The sequence below is a fragment of the Trichosurus vulpecula genome, chromosome 4 (genome assembly GCF_011100635.1).
Source record: "Trichosurus vulpecula isolate mTriVul1 chromosome 4, mTriVul1.pri, whole genome shotgun sequence".
NCBI lineage: Eukaryota > Metazoa > Chordata > Mammalia > Diprotodontia > Phalangeridae > Trichosurus > Trichosurus vulpecula.
The window spans coordinates 198,857,263-198,873,655 of record NC_050576.1 but is presented as its reverse complement, the minus strand read 5'-3'; the positions used below and the strand labels follow the sequence as shown (position 1 = coordinate 198,873,655).

The following is a 16,393-nucleotide window of genomic DNA, read 5'->3' as shown; positions in this document are numbered from 1 at the left end:
CCCCTCCCCCTCAATTTTCTAGAATTTGATGGATTTTCCATCTTCCGTGTAATGTCTAAAATGACCAAGAAATCAAGTGTTAGTTTAGTATCAGCTATGTTAATTTCTGAATAGGCTCAAAAAATCTTTAATCCTTCTATTGGTAGCTAGCCTCTAGCATAATACAGAAAAAACATCAAGCATATGCAGAAAACTACTGTCCAACTATGACACTTGAACAGCAAAGATCAATTTGGTAAGACACCTCTGCATAGCCCTTAACTGCCAACTTCTGGCTGCAGTATAAATTACTAGAAAGTTTCCAATTTTGTCTACCTACAAAAACAAGATCTCAATTCACCTCCATAGACCTTTTAATGACAGCCCATTTAACTTCATCTAAATACTACACAAAAACCAAAAAAAGTAAATCAAATGCAGGATTCACAACGTAAAATTTGATTGATACAGGCAATTCTGCTAAGGAAATTCTCCTTTACCAATGCAGATGGACAACTGCCTCTAATTTTGTGTTGAGAACTGACTGGGTCACCTAGTCAAATGACTTGCCCAGGGTCTCTCCTCCCTGTCAGGTGTTACTTAACCCAGGAGGGAGGCCTACTCTATTCAAGCCTACTGGGCTAGAATTAAAACTTTTATAAAACATAAAATTTAGGTTTTTGACACGAGTTGGGATAAACAAGTTTATTTGTAAATTATTTTAGTCAACATACATAATCGACCTAAAAACTTCAATAGAAGGATAAAGTTTAAAACCACTTTGAAGTGCCTCTAAGTGATTTTTTTTTTCTGGATGGTCATACCAGATGGACCCTAACCCCACAACCATCGCAATATTTCCATGAAAAGTTTGAAAATGTATTGCCCTCCCCGTCCCCAGGCAAGTTACTCTAAGGGTTATAATACATACTTCACCCGGCAGGTAATTTCTATCTCCTCTATCCCTTGCATCCAATCTAGTAAACTTAACTGATTCAGCTTCCCTTTGATTAAAAGGAAAAAAACCAAATCTATTAAGACCAACCATATATCACTATTAAGAACTGCACTAGATAATTTGCAAGTATCAGGGAGAGGATGCTGGTGGAAAAGTTTGTTGTTTAAAAAGAGCCCTTATAAATAAAATCCTAGGTTATTGTTTGCACTATCAGCTAGAAGGTTGCTTAACATGTGGTAGAATGAGGACTTATGCAAGGTACGATGCCGAGTAGAGTGGTTCTACTCTGATGTAGGAGAACAAGTGAAGTTTAGCCAGGAGAAAGCCAACTGGACTTTTAATTACATCTCAATGACAAGACTCCCCACAGGTGAATGTAAAACATTTAATTTAAAAACGTTGACACTACAATATATAAAATAGCTATTATAAATGCACATAGTGTATTCTATAGCTGCCAGGTTTATGGTTTTTTTTTTCTTTTTTTTTTTAGGAAACTGTAAGTTACACTGTGGTTAAGACTTGTATATTATCACCCTCTGAAAAGCCCACATTCTATCACAGTGATGTATGGTCAGACTTAACAGCCCCAATTGTTAAACACTTGGATCAAGTCATAACCAGTTTTATTGCAAAAGGACCCTGTACACATTTATATCGATTCTAGTACCTTACGATTTTAGCTACCCAACAAGTCATTAACATACAGAAACATGCATCATGAGAAGCAAGAAATATCACCCATCCCTTCTGCATATTAGCAACTTGTCACTCCTGAGCAACAGTGCTCACTCACATCACTGAGGTCTGTGAACAGTCACTTTTCGCATTCATCCTGAGTGAAAGATGGAATGACGTAAGTACAAATGCAACATATTATAAACAATTTCTTACAAAAAAGGTCACAAATTAAAACCAAAGTATTTTACAGAATTTACTACAAAACACCATAAAACTGCCTTCACTTAAGCTCTTTCTCCCCGTATCCTGCGAGCCAACTGGATGTCTTTGGGCATGATAGTCACTCTCTTGGCATGGATGGCACACAGGTTAGTATCTTCAAAGAGACCCACCAAATACGCTTCACTAGCCTCCTGTTAAAAAATAAAAATCACACCATTAGGCTCCTTTCAAATCAGGTGCCCAATTTTCCCCACTACCCCCTCATAGCAAAGGGTTGGCTTGGCTTTTACCTGAAGGGCACCAATAGCTGCACTCTGGAACCTCAAGTCTGTTTTGAAGTCCTGAGCGATTTCCCTCACCAACCGCTGGAAAGGAAGTTTCCTGATCAAAAGCTCTGTTGACTTCTGGTAACGGCGAATCTCACGAAGGGCCACGGTACCAGGTCTGGGAGGAAAAAAAATCCAAAAACAAGCCCAAGTTCAAATTCATTCCAACAACTCTACTAACGATCAAAGGCTGGGAATCGGAATAACGGCGTAAATGACCCTGTTATTCTCCTCCCGGCCCCATCCCCCCACCCCCTTCGAGCCTAGAAGAGCCACTGAAACGTCAAAAGAAACAAAACAAACAAAAACCAGCCGTACCGGTAACGGTGAGGCTTCTTGACCCCGCCAGTAGAGGGGGCGCTTTTCCTGGCAGCCTTTGTGGCCAGCTGTTTGCGTGGAGCTTTCCCACCAGTGGACTTACGAGCAGTCTGCTTTGTACGGGCCATCTTGTCTTACCTAAAGAGAAACAAAGTCGACTTCAAGACCTCGAGACGAGCGGACCTCTCTTTCTCTCCCTCCCTCGGCAGGGGCCGGCCCCGCAGGGCCTCCCGACATCTCAGCCGGATGGCAGCAGATGGCCGGGCGGGCGCCGTTGCCGCCTCCCCCCCCCTCCTCCCATGACTCAGGCTGCCAGCAGAGGCGGCCTCCCCTGGAGGGCGGGGAGGAGTCACTTCCCCTCCTCGACAGGCGGAGGCCCGGCTGCCCGCGACAACTCAACGCTGGGGCCTCCGAAACCCCGGCCGGGAGAAAAAAACTGAAGCGCGACGCTGAGAGAGAAAAAGCCGGGAGGTTTAAGCTGCGTACTCCGCGCTGCCACCAGACAACCGCCGAACCAATCCTGCCCGGCGCCGGTGGCTGACAGTAACCGCGGCGACCAGAGGTGCCAAAGGCCGTGATCGAGGCTTAAACCCAGTCAAAAGCGGACACCCACCGAACGAACAGTCGATGTTTCCTCAGCTGGATTCGCTGCTGATGCCGCCGCTTCCGTCCGCTCGGCGATGCCGTTGACTCCGCCTCGCTCCGAGTAACCAAAGTCCGGGAATACTCCCGCTCCGATCAACGACCAAACCGCTCTGCGCTCGACACCTCCCCTCGACACCTTCTTTTTTATACTCACGCCTCACGCTGCGTCTCTGCGTCATAAGCATCTTATTTGCATACACCAACGACTCCTTCCATTGGCCAGCGCATTCGCCGACGCGCTGACATCCCCCGACACAAAGGCCGTGCTCCAGCCCTGCTTCCTGATTGGTGAAAATGCAGGCCACTGATTGGCTGTTAAAGTAGCATGGTGATTGGATGTTTGGAAAGAAGAAAGAACGAATCAGAATTTTCCTCTAGTTAGCCACTCTGATTGGACGAAATAGAGCTATGTTTGGATCCTTCCCTTTGTTGCAAAGCTCTACAATAGAAAGTCAATGCAAATGAATTGTATTTGTGTCAGGCTCAGGCAACTTAGAGTCTTCTCTGGGAGAGCCTAAGCCTATTTACCTTGAGGTAATGTACTGCAGTGTTCGCAGTGCATCTGTAGGAGAGACTTTCTAAATTAGTAAAACCAATTGCTACTTTAAAATGTCAACACACAAATATGGCCCAATGTAAAATTAAATTTGTAAATGTGGCTGTTCACAATAGTTCATACGTTAAAAAAATGATTTCATCCAGAGTGGTCAATTATAGTTACAGAGTTGGACAAATCATGTTATTCTATACACTTATAGCCATTTATAACAAAATATAATGTGGAAAGGGGTACACAAAAGAAACAGTGGCAACTGATGACACTTTTGTAAATGTGCTACTTTGCATATTATATTTTTAGAGCAACTTCTGTCAAAATACCTTAAGCAATGATTTTAGCAAAAAGATTAAACAAGAATTTGTGAGCTAACATATTTCCTCGATTATGTAATAGTTAAATACAATGACAGCCAGAGAGGGAGAAATCATAACATGGTACATGAGTGTACCTGGGAAATTAACGAGAGCCAAGCTAAATATGTACCCTAGTGTTTTTTAATGCTACACCCTGACCATGACTACCTCTGAAGCAACCTGACAACATACCTCACCTGACTTACTTTGTCTCTCACCTCCGGTAACCTGGGACTCTGAGATTGGGCCCTCATTTCAAGGATCCACCCCAGGACATGAGCCTGAGGCACCAGGCCACTGATATCTAGGACCAGTGCATCAATCCCAAATCCTCTTCTCAAACAGATGATTCCCAGGTCTCTATAGCCAGTCCTAGTAGCTTTCCTGAGTTCTAGTCCTGCCTCTTGGACATCTCAAATCCAACGTGTCTGAACCAGAGCTCATTATCTTCTGCCCCCAAACCTCCCAGTTACAACCAAAGGTACCATTGATCTCTCAGTCATGCAGGCTTGGGACCTCACAACCATCTCACAAATCTAACCTGTTATCAAATCTAGTCATTTCTGCCTTCACAACATCTCTCATATAAGTCTCCTTCTTTCCACCCGCCTAGCTACCAGCCTAGCACAATCCCCCTGCCTTCGATGACCTCTTTCCTAGACCACCATTGTTTCTGGTGTTCAGTCTGTCCAACTCTATATTTCTTGGCAAAGATACTGGAGTGGTTTGCCATTTCCTTCTCCAGCATGTCCCTATTTTACAGACGAGGACCTGAGGCAAATGAAGTTAAGTGACTTGGCTAGGTCACATAGCTAGTATCTGAGACTGGATTTGAACTCAGATCTTCCTAACTTTACCACCTAGCTGCCCCTAGACCACTATAATAGCCTTCTAATTGGCCTCCTTGACTCAAGTTTCTTCTTGCTTCTATCCATCCTCCAAATAAAATGCTTGTTTTACAGGGTCTGACCATATTTCTTCCCTACTCAATAAACTCCAGTGGCTCCCTATTATTTCCAAGATCAGATATAAAGTCCTCTGTTTGTTATTTAAAGCTATTCACAAAGATTCAGTAACTTCTACCAATCCTATAATCAGTCACAGCTCCAAAGGACTTTTGATATAAAATGCTATCCTTCTCCAGACAGAGAACTGATGGATTCAGAGTGCAAACTGAAGCACATTTTTTCCTTTATTTTTCTTGCTTTTTTTTGTAGACCATGGCTAATGCAGTAATATGTTTTGCATTATGTATATGTATCATATTTCCAGTTTTCTCATGGGGAGGGATAAGGGAGAAAATGTAAAACTGAAAATAAAAACAAAATTAAAAAAAAAAGCTATTCACAACCAGGTCCCTTCTTAACTTTTTATTTCTTATACTTTACTTCTTCCCCTCTCCTGTGAGTATGTTTCACTGGCATGTTCCTCTAACCAAACATTACATCTCCTGGCTCCATGTGTTTGAACTGGGGTCACCCCATACCTTAATGATAGGGACTAGTTTAATACAGTACTTAGCACATAGTAAGTACTTAATAAATACTTGTTGAATGACGATGGATTTACACCCAGCCTTACAAGATTAAACATTTGGGACCTCATGCACTGGAATGGCCACCAATAATAGCCTCAATCTCTCTTCTTTCCTAGCACTGTACTTGAAAAATCCCTGGTACTTAAGAAATAATAATGATACTTTTTGCAGTTCACTCTGGGGTGTCAAGTGCCCCAGTCAAATGATACCATATCTCCAACCTAAGGAGCAAACAATGTCTTCCTCTCCTAATCCCAGTGACACTAAATCTCTTTTGCTGTTGTTTTTCAGTCATGTCAAATTTAGTGACCCCATTTGGGGTTTTCTTGGCAGAGGTACTGGAGTGGTTTCGCATTTCCTTCTCCAGTTCATTTTACAGAAGAGGAAACTAAGGTAAACAGGGTGAAGTGACTAGTCCAGAGTCACCTAGATAGTGAAAATCTGAGGCCAGATTTGAACTGGCTGGAGTCTGAGTCCAGGCTTGGTTCTCTATCCATCGAGCTACCTAGCTGCTAAATCTCTGGGTACTACCTAAATGAAAACTAATCCTCTCCCCTTGTCACCACTTCCCATTTTCTCATCCCCAATTCACCTCAGCCCTCCTTCTCTTCTGTTTCAATCCAACACTTCTTGCCCCTTCCAAATGCCCTACGGAGCCCCCGTTCTACTATTAACAAACTTCCCTTCATCTTAGGCCTCTTCCTCTCATATTCCTTTTATCTTTTGATAAAAAGGGCTCCTCCCTTCCCCCTTTACTGTATCCCTGGCCTTCCTTTTCAGTACTAGAGACAGACATCTTACTTCGTGACCATGGAACCTTAGTCCAGGAGGAATACTAGTCATAGAATCATTAATTTAGAAGTAGAAGAAATCTCAGAGGTCATCAAATTCTGCCCCCTCACTTTATAGACAAGGAAATAGAAATTACTTGCCCATGGTCACATAAGTATTAGAAATGGGATTTGAACCCAGTGGGCCTTCCTGACTCCTGACCCCAGCAGTCTTTCCACTTTGCCACATGGCTTTCATATCCTATTCTTCTGTAGCACCTCTCTGGGCTGCCAATTTGTACCTGCAGTTTGGGGGTCCCTGCAGAATGACTACCTTAGATGGAAGATAATTTCTAAAGATATAGCTCAGGAACCCACCCATCCCACCAACACTCCCCACCCCTCCTTACTCCTCTGGATTTAGTTCATTGCCAGAGCAGGACTAGCTTCCGCCTCCCCACCCTCACCGCCACAAAGCCCAAGTAAAGCAAAACCATGTATTGGCCATGTTAACAAAAAATGTGTCTCATTCTATATAGTTGGTCCATCACTTCTCTGTCATGGGGTGGGTGGTATTCTTCATCATTGGTACCAAGGAATAGTTGGTTATTGGGTTGATCAAAGTTCTTAGGTTTTTCATAATTGTTCAATTTTTCAATGTTGTTAGAGTAGAAATTCTTCCTGTTCTGCTCACTTCAGTCAGCATCAGTTCATACCTAGGTTTCCCTGAAACCATTCTCTTCATTACTTCTTATAGCATGTAGTATTCCCCTTACATTCATACACTACAATCTGTTTAGCTCTTCTCCAGCTGATGGATACCCCATCAGTTTCCAGTTCTGTTTGCCACTACAAAAAGAGCTGCTATTTTTGTGCATATCCGAGACCTTTTCCCTCTTCCTTTGATCTCTTTTGTGGCAGCTTACTTTTTAATATAGTCTCAAGCATCAGTGGCTGATGCTCCTAGCTAATTGCTAAAAGTACCTTCGTGCCCAACACATTCACGGTTGTGCCCATTGGGCTGATGGAGGAACTTCTCTACACACCTTGTAATCAGGTTGTAGGTAAACTCCTTAATACCTTCTTTACTCTCCCCAATAACACTTCACACTCTCCCTTTGCTAGAGTCTCTTAGCAACCACTCCTCTTCTGATGAGTGAGCTCTATACAGATGTCACCCTATCCAGATCCCTGAGAACAGGTTATTGTTTCTCCTTTCTCAAGGAGTTCAGTTCCTAGCTCAGCCTTCCTCTCCAAGCCAGTCCTGGCAGCAATACTGGAAGGTATTAACACGAGCTTTATTCTCAAACATCCAATTCATTAATTTCTTTTAAACCTCCTCACCTATACACCTATTTAAGACTCTGCTCGAGTCAGACACAGGAATGGTGACATCCTTGCTCTCATCATCACCCGCAAGTGTTCTACTTTCATTTTCAAGAATTGTGAAACGTCTCTATGCAACTATCACTTCCTCTTCTGTTATCTCTCCCTATGCCTCACCCTCCTAAACCTGTTCTTCATTCTCCGTACCTCAATGTTCTCCCAGGCCATCACCCTGGTTCTGCCTTCACTTTTCTACTTTCCCAATTTTACCTTGTAGTTAAGCAGTTAAACTTTATGCTACCCTCTGTTGACACTCATGCCTTGTCACACCCTAACCCTGGCTTACTCATCAACCTGCTCTGCTTCTTCTCTAGTACACAAACACTTTCAGGGACAAGTATTCTGGCTAGCGAACTTCCCATTGAGGACTGTGCCTGCCTCCTGGCCACTTTTGTTGGGGGGAGGAGGGAAGATAATGCTTTAGTCTCCTAATAGAGGCAGTGTTTCTAGTTGGTCTCCACAGGCAGCTGCAAGGGCCACCCACTCAGTAGACTTCAAAAGGAGACAGCTTCTGTTCTCATTCTTTTATGAATGTGTGGTATGAGACTTCTTTTGGGCTTTTCATAATGAGGGTGGGGAGGATTTCTTCATTTCCTCCCCCTGGCAGCTTTGGCACTATGACCATGTGTTTTAGGTAAGTTGAAGACCAGCTTTCAAGGTCTCAGCAGCTTCTGCACTGTATCTTTCCTTGAGCACAGGTGACTGATCTTGAAAAATGGATTTTTCTAGACTGATGACTACTTCAGAAGTGGGGGGGGGGGGCGGCGGTGAGGTGAGAAGAAAGGATGACTGTTAGTGGGATTATGAGCCCAACTATGCCCTAGCCAGAGCCAAATGAGAAACAGCCTGACTCCTCTCCTTCAGAGTTCTTCAGACTCCCTCTAGGACTGAACCTTGTCAGTCCATATCCCTTAGTGGAAGAGGATACTCCAATCCCCCGGATCAGCAGATCTGTTACACTTACATGTTGTTTTCCCTATTAGAATGTAAGATCTTTCATGAAAGGAAACATTTTCTTCTTAATCTTCATATCTCCAATGCCTACAATAACATTTAGCACATTATTCAGTATGTCCTTAAATGCTACCTGACTGACAAAAGAAAAAAAGTTCATTATTGGTCCTTCCCTTTGTCTAAATAAATATCTTGGATGAATTGTGATATTCAATCCTCCTTAAGAATAAAACTTAATGGTACAAAATGTCAAAATGTGACTAACAGTTATTCCCCTACAGTCAGTCAGGCAAGGAAACTGAAACACAGAACCACTGAATGTTCTAATCTATAGTTTCTGTTCAGGGCTTTCTGTTGCTGCTAGATAAAAAATATTTTAAAAAGTGGGATGGGGCAGCACCTAGGGATAGGTGGTACAGTGGAGAAAGCACTGGCCCTCAAGTCAAATCCAGCCTCAGACGCATACTAGCTGTGTGACCCTGGGCAAGTGACTTTTGTCCAACTGCTCAACTGCCTCCAAAAAAATAAAAAAAATGGGATGACTGTGATCTGATATCAAAGGAGAATTATTGTACATTCACAAAATTATTTCACCCTTTGACACACAGGAAAGGCCCTATAACTATTTGGTGTGGCAGAAACATATCACTGCCATTATCAACATCTCCCAAGCTACAATCTCCTTTTTTAAAGTCCATTCTTCTTCGCTTACTTAGATACTTATCCCGAAATAAATGTTTCATTACCAAAGACCCTCAAACAATATACCTGGAATTATAGTGTAATAGGGATAAAGACTGAACCTGGAATCTCATTAGTGAGGAGAGCTGTAAAAAGAGGAACCTTCCTCAGCCAACTCTGGTCAAAACCTTCTCTGCAACTTACATAGTCTTAAAGGGTTTGCCTAAAGCAGAGAGGGTTAATGGCTTGCCAACAGTCACAATGCCTGTATGTGCCAGTTTCAGGACTTGGACTCGGAGACTGCTGGCTCCAAAGCCAGTTCTCTACTACACCTCACTGCCTCCCACAATGTAATAAAAATTAATGTTGCCATAAGCAAAGCTTCAGTTTCAAAACAAGTGACATGTTAACATTTCTCCTTCATTCACAGTCAGACCCATAGAGGAAGAAAAGCCTATTTGCTTAGTCTCAGTGTCCATATAAGACAAGGTAGATCTGGGTGGTTATTTGTGATTCTTTGGACTCAATAGTTAAAACACTTTGGGATGTAACTGGAGAAATACCTTGGCAATCCCTTTTTATGTGGATAAGTTGGACTAGGCCTCTTGAGTTAAAGGTCTCCTTTGTGTCCAAGGCTTTTTCTAGATGATTTAATCATGCTATTATTCCCATACCTTTAGTGGTAGGAATGCCCTCGTCATTTTTTTCTTCCAGTTCAGCTAGTCACTGAAAAGGAATTAATGACTTATGAGACCAATTTAAAAATAATTATCACCAGGTATTGCAACCAAGCAAAATATTGTACAAGCAACCATTTGAGGCAGATTAGCACTTTTACCTAATAACTATTCATTCAGTGTTTTTTTAAAAAACATTCTTAAGAGGAGAAAAACAAGGGGGAAAGTGACATAGGAAACGAGGAAGGTCACTGATGCCTCTGGGCAGAAAGGTGGTAAGTTAGAGGTGCAGAATGAGACACATTTTCACACATGGTCAATGTGTGAATTTGTTTTGCTTGACCACACCATTTTGTTAGAAGGTAGACTTCGGTCTATTTGCAGGAGAGGAGACTGATGGAGAGTTGGTGGATAGTAAGAAAGGTGCAAAAAAGGGAAATAAAATTAACAAAATACATAGAAGGTAGCATAAGGAAATTCAGAATGGAACACAAGCTGGACAGTTTTGTTACTATAGTGTTAAATATGTGCTTTAAAAACCCACATATATTTAACCAAGTATGTTTTTAATATACACTTTAAGAAAAACAAACTATACAATGGAAATTCACAATTTCATACATAATCATCTTTTTCTGTTCTTTGAACATTTAGATATTCAAATTTGTTTAATGTTTGCTAAGTTTACAATAAAAAGAAAAAAAATGTAAATGAGGATCTGGATCAGCACCAATAGCTCTATCTAAATAGCTTTGGAACACTGCTTTGGAAGTTTATGGTATACAGTTAACAAATTTCAAATTGAATGGACTTGTCTCATGCTATTCCTTCTGCCAACAGAAAGACTAGATTGGGGACTTTGGGTCATTACATGTATTGGTAATTAAGGCGGGACTTTTTTTTTTTTACTGTTTTCTCTTTTAGAAATGCTAAAGTAATCAAATGCCTTTGATTAAGCCCCAGGCCCACACCCTTTTGCTAACCAGGTACTAAACCCTAGATTCACACCCTCAGGCCCACACCCTTTTGCTAACTAGGTGCTAAACCCCAGATCCACACCCTTTTGCTGATTAGGTGTGAATCCTTTGGGCCCTGACATGGGTATATCATTGGTCTCTGACTTTTGGGGCTCTCAGTCACTGGAAGAGTGTCATGGGACTCTGGGCAGCTGCCTTAAGACCCCCCAGCTCACAAACCCAGATGTTGGTGCTTTCCTGAAAACTATGAATTATGATTTGGTCTGTTTATATTGTGTATGTTTGTAATTTGTTTGTATTTGCTCTGAAGTTCAGGTTGCTGGCTTTTCCTCCTGAACTAAATAAGTATATATATGTTGGATTAAAGGAAGATCGTTAACCCCTTAATATTGCTTTCCTTAGTAAAGCAGATCAAAGAACCTGTGTTAGTGGCCTTCTGTGTACTGGTTGTTGTTGGTTTTACACAACCACAGTAGCTGCTAGTAAGACTGTCACTACACTATATAATCAGAACAAACTTAGATCTGGAAGGGCCCTTTAAGATCACCTAAGGCAATCTCATTATTATAGGTCAAGTAACTATCAAATACTTTTAATTTAAAAATAATGGAGGTAAAGCATCATGTTTTGTTCTTTTTGAACTTTCCATCCTCAAATGTTCCTTAGTAGATAAAGTTAACTATGGATTTCCTGCAAGATATTGAAATTTTTCAACTGTGTAGGTAAGTGGTTTGGCTTCGGATCTGTTTTGGGTTCTCTCAAGTAATAAGCGCAGACTCCTGTGGGTTTACGTTGGGTTATAAAGAAAACATATGCATCATTTAAGGCACCAATTTTGTGTTACCTTAAAGTTATTAAGGACCTTTGTTCCCCTATTGACAATCATTATATATTCAATGTAAAAAAATGTTAATCACATCTAATAAAAACATGGCAAAAATAAATCTTTCAGTACTCAACAAGAAAAATGTTTGTAAAACCTTTAAGATGGAAAGCAAGTTAGTTGTTAAGTATTGAAAACTATCTGTAGTACTTTCTTAAGGTCATAAATGAGTTTAATCTGGGCATGAACCATAATAAAATCAAGAACTTCAAGCATTCTCTATATTAAAGATAATTTAACAATCAGCAAGGGAATATTCCTCTCTTTCACAGACATCGGGCCCCTGAAAAGAGAGTTGGTAGTTTAGCACAGTATCTTCTAGGACACACAGTAGGCTTGTTAATTGATTGGTTTAGACCAGAAACACAAGACTCTAACCTAACTGGACATTTTCCTGCTTGCTTCCTGCCACTATAACTTGGTATTTGGTATTGCATCTCACTCAGAAAGAGCAGCCTAAAAGGAGAATACATTTCTCTTGGCTCCTGCTCTGCCCCAGCCACCTGAAAGGACGAGTAATTGCCTTCAGAAGACACCTGGGGAAACACGCCTCCTGCTTCTCAGCACGGAGGTGATGAGCCCCAGACAAGGGCTGAGGCACATACATTTTCCGGTCTCATCACTTATTTGTCAGCACAGAGAGGGCTCTAGGAGAGCATCTGTGGAAATCAACAAGGCTGTCTAAAAAAGAGCATCAGTGAAACCTTAAGAAAAAAAATAAGCTGGAATGAAGCAGCTGTTTAGAGGAAAACAGACCACCTCTATCAAGTTCTCTTTTTGGTTGGGGTGACCAAAATGGTACTTTCCAGATGACTAAAATTTTCAGGACGATGGTCCAGAATAGAAAGAAAAAAACTTTATACTTAATAATGTATTATATTAAATACCACAATGATTCATCCTTTCAATGAACTGAGCATTGGTGCCCTGTCTACTCTCTATCACAAGTAGAGTGCTCAGGGATATAGGGAACCTATCACACAGTCTAGTTAACAGGTGTCCTCAGCGATGACCCGCTCCTGGCCTCTCCTCCTGCTTCTGGGGGCTCTGGTTCAGGGGTAAAAGTTCCCTCCAGAACTTCAACTGCACCAGCAAGAACTCGAGACTGGTCAGGACTACAATCCCCAGAAGCCACCTAGGGCGCCTCAGCATCCGGGGTAGTCGCCGCACGGGATGCCTGGGAGCTGTGGTCCTTTCCTTCTTTGGAAGTCCCCATCCACGCTAGGATTAGGCAGGCGTAACCGACCACAACTCCCAGCAGTCCGTCCAGCTTCACGGGGGTGCTTCACGTTCTCATGGCGCGACGCAGGCGCACTCGGTCCTCGGCGCGGACCGCGCAGACTGAATAATAAAAGGGGAGCGGCGAAGAGGGAGGAAGACAGGACCATGTCGAAGGGCCCCGGGCCTGGCGGCTCCGCGGCTTCCTCGGCGCCCCCGGCCGCCACCGCCCAGGTGCTGCAGGCGCAGCCCGAGAAACCGCAGCACTACACGTACGTAGAGCCCCCCCGCCGCGCGCGCACGCTTGACGTCAGCGGCTAGCGTGAGTCACGCGCGCAGGGAGAGCGCGAGGCGGCCTCTACCCAACCCTCCTCTTCTCCTTCTCCCCCCTCCCCCTCTTTTTCTGGCCGGGCCTAGACCGGTTCCAACCTGATGGGGCCGGTCCCAACCGCCACCAACCGCCACCCGGGCCAGAGGGCGGGAAAGTCGGGTGCAGTCCCCGCGGGGTTGGCCGGGGCGCGGGGACGCGGTGACACACGCACAGCTTGAACCCGGCCCTACTATCGAAGCCCAACTGTCCCCCCCGCCCCCCCTCGGCCCTTCAGATCTCCCCCTCCCCCCAGTCCTGGTTCTTGACTTATGTGCAACACGACGCCCGGAGATGCGCTAAGGGAGCCCGACCCCCCGGAAACCATTAGTAGCTTGTGTGCCCTTCGGTCACGTTCAGGAGGGTCTAGGTCCAATTGCATGCACGCCCGGTGGCATTGACCTCGCCCCGCCGCCACCTAGTATTTGCATAAGCAAACAAACCCTCGTGGAGCATCGCCCCTCCCCCCAAGTGCCAGTGACACAAGGTGGGGGCCTTAGGTGGCCTCAACACCCACGTGAAGCACATGCACAGCAGGGTACCCAAAACATAGCCTTCCCCGGCTACTCCTGCAGACCTGGGGGCATGCCAAAGAGCCGGGGGGGGGGGGGGGGGGGCCGTGCCACGCCATGCATACAGAAGGGGCCCCGCAGTTAGCATCGTGGGAGGTGGGAAGCGTCAGCTGGGATCGGGGAAAGAAACCCGAGGTTCTAGAAGCCTCCGGGAAGGGTTTGGTTTTACGGACAGGACCCTGGTCCGCCCTCCCCTGGCCTAAGGCCGCGGCGGCCGTCCCAAAGCCATCCGTCCCCACGGGCAGCCGAGTTTAGCAGGACTCCGGGCTCGGTGCCTTTGGAGCCGGGCCGTGCACAGCTGCACCGCAGGGGCGGGCGCCTTTCGGACTGGAAGGAAGCGGAGCGGAGGCAGGAGGGGCGCTGGGCCGCTCCCGGAGCGCAGAGAGGAGGCCTGTTGGAAGGCAGTGTGTTGGAGGGACCGAGGGGAGCCGTCTGTGGAGCGCGGTGGCTGTTTCTTTGTTGGGGAGTTGTGCGCTTTGGTCCGCGCCATTGGTGCCGCTTCGATGGCAGGCAGGGCCAGACTGGCGTTAGATCGGAGCCACCTTTGTTTACCCGGGCATTCTAAGGGAGGCCTGTTTTTACAGTCTCTGACTCCCTCCAGCACCAGCGCTGGTGGTCTGCCTGTGATGAATCCCAGGGCAGATTCTTTAGCTTGGGAAGCTGGCAGACTTTTGAAAATGACCTTTAGTCTTGCAGTGACCCCCAGAATGTGTTTTGGGTAGTCCGAGGGACCGCAGTCTGTGTCGTTTGTGTTACTAGCGTGCTTTCTAAACTCATTGGGGCAGAGAGTTGCTTTTGGGGTTGTCTCCTGAAACAGAAGCAATCAGCTATACATCGCTGTCCATGTGAATACGAGAGGGTGCTGAAGTGTTTGCTGACGGCTGGTTGGATCCGTTTGTCATTTTGCGGCTTATTTTAAAAGCCCATGTGTCCGAATCAGTCATTGAAAGCGGACGAGCAATTGTCTTTGAAAACGGAGCATCCGGTGCTTTAGTGGTGTGTCCTTAAATCACCCGGAGGAGACAGGACCCCGTCCTGTCCTTGGTTGGTATTCGGGAGTCAAGGATGTCCCAGCGGCCGCTTTCAAAAGTCTGCCTTGAGACGTGAGCTCAGAATGAGGTGTAACAATGTTTCAGACTTCCAGTCTTTACGGTTCTGGCCCTGTGAAACTGGGCACGGCAGAGCATCATTTGTGGGTGTCTGTGTGCTCTGTGAGGGGGAAGAGAAAACTAAGAATGGCTTTGATGTACATACGGTATTGACATTTCAAGCTGGAGACTGCTTTTACTGTATCCCTCACATCACGAATTCCAGATTTGTTTCCAATATCAGTCTCAGTTGATTGTTTGGATTTTCTTGGAGAATTTGGATTAGTCCCGCCCCCAAGGCTTGCCCATTCCCATTTTGGTTGTGGACCAAACTTAATTTTCTAGTTCATTTTTTTAAAAATTCTATTTGCGGTGATACGGTCTTCTCTGTGTCTGGGGAAGGAAGAACTTGCTATTAAATTACCTCTCGTTCTTCCTAAGTGTAGGCTACCTCAAGGAACACCAGTGTCACGTCCCCTTTATGTTAGCAGAAGTAAAATTGCCTAGAGTTGACTTTTTTTTTTTTTTTTTGGCTCGCTGCTAGGGTTTGTCCATTCTTGTGCTAAGGTGCTTTCTTCATAAGCCTGGCTAGAGGTTCAGTTACAACGAGATAGTTTGGAGGATGTTGGTTTTCTGTTTTTAATAAGCATTCACTCCTGTTTTAGAGTAAGTTTTTAATACAGCATCAAGAACACCAACAGTGATAATGCTCTTTCACAACCAGAAGCTGTGCCCCCACCACCTGATTTGGTAGATTGACTGTAAAGTTGGTCTTTTATTGGGCAAGTGCAGACAGGTCTGTAAAACAGTTTCAGCTCATTCAAAACAAATCCATCTTGTGGTGATACAATATATTAGAGGATTGGGGTAAGAGTAAGATAAAATGTGAAGTAATTGAAATGTTTTTTGGAATTGTAGCATTTACTATAAGTTTATTTTTATTTCTCCCATGAAAGATTTTGTATTTTAATTATATGGTTAAAAGTTTGTTGTTGTTGTTTTAATTAGGAAGGCCGTAAAAGGAAAAACAATTTAAGTTTCTGGTCTTCTTATATGTCATCTTGGCGTTCAAAAGTGGTGAAAACTATGCTTCGTGATGGATTCTTTCATGTATTTTTAATGCAGAGAACTTTTCATTTTTCCTAAGTCTAGCCCAAGTTAGACTGATTGTACTCTTGAACTGCAAAGAAAAATGAAATCTAGTGCGATGTGACTTTTGGCCAGTGGATATATTTTCATATT

The 16,393-nt window shown here is 44.1% G+C and overlaps 2 protein-coding genes across 7 annotated transcripts in view; one reads left to right on the top strand and one right to left on the bottom strand.

Annotated features, from left to right (window-relative positions):
- Positions 1-669: 669 nt before the first annotated feature.
- Positions 670-3,280, bottom strand: LOC118846356 (histone H3.3A). Its single transcript, XM_036754797.1, has 4 exons — positions 3,098-3,280; positions 2,485-2,622; positions 2,131-2,284; positions 670-2,031 (listed from the first exon to the last, which is right to left on the bottom strand). The coding sequence occupies exons 2-4, from the start codon at positions 2,610-2,612 to the stop codon at positions 1,903-1,905; spliced, it is 411 nt and encodes a 136-aa protein (XP_036610692.1). The 5' UTR covers positions 2,613-2,622; positions 3,098-3,280; the 3' UTR covers positions 670-1,902.
- A 9,982-nt stretch (positions 3,281-13,262) lies between these two features.
- Positions 13,263-16,393, top strand: part of UNK (unk zinc finger) — a 39,305-nt gene continuing 36,174 nt past the window's right edge. For 3 of the 6 annotated variants that reach the window (XM_036757490.1, XM_036757488.1, XM_036757493.1), the window contains exon 1: positions 13,276-13,396. In XM_036757490.1, the coding sequence (XP_036613385.1) occupies positions 13,293-13,396 (104 nt within the window). In that variant the 5' untranslated portion in view covers positions 13,276-13,292. Of the gene's footprint in view, positions 13,397-16,393 lie in introns of all 6 variants that reach the window. The other 3 variants (XM_036757489.1, XM_036757491.1, XM_036757494.1) reach the window with 2 other exon arrangements.

What these genes read in the sequence shown, in the direction of transcription:
- LOC118846356 (XM_036754797.1), bottom strand. Translation starts at nt 2,612, where the DNA reads ATGGCCCGTACAAAGCAGACTGCTCGTAAGTCCACTGGTGGGAAAGCT. An exon ending in AAGAAGCCTCACCGTTACCG is followed by an intron (nt 2,285 to 2,484) that starts GTACGGCTGGTT and finishes TTTTCCTCCCAG; the next exon opens with ACCTGGTACCGTGGCCCTTC. An exon ending in CAGCTATTGGTGCCCTTCAG is followed by an intron (nt 2,032 to 2,130) that starts GTAAAAGCCAAG and finishes ATTTTTTAACAG; the next exon opens with GAGGCTAGTGAAGCGTATTT.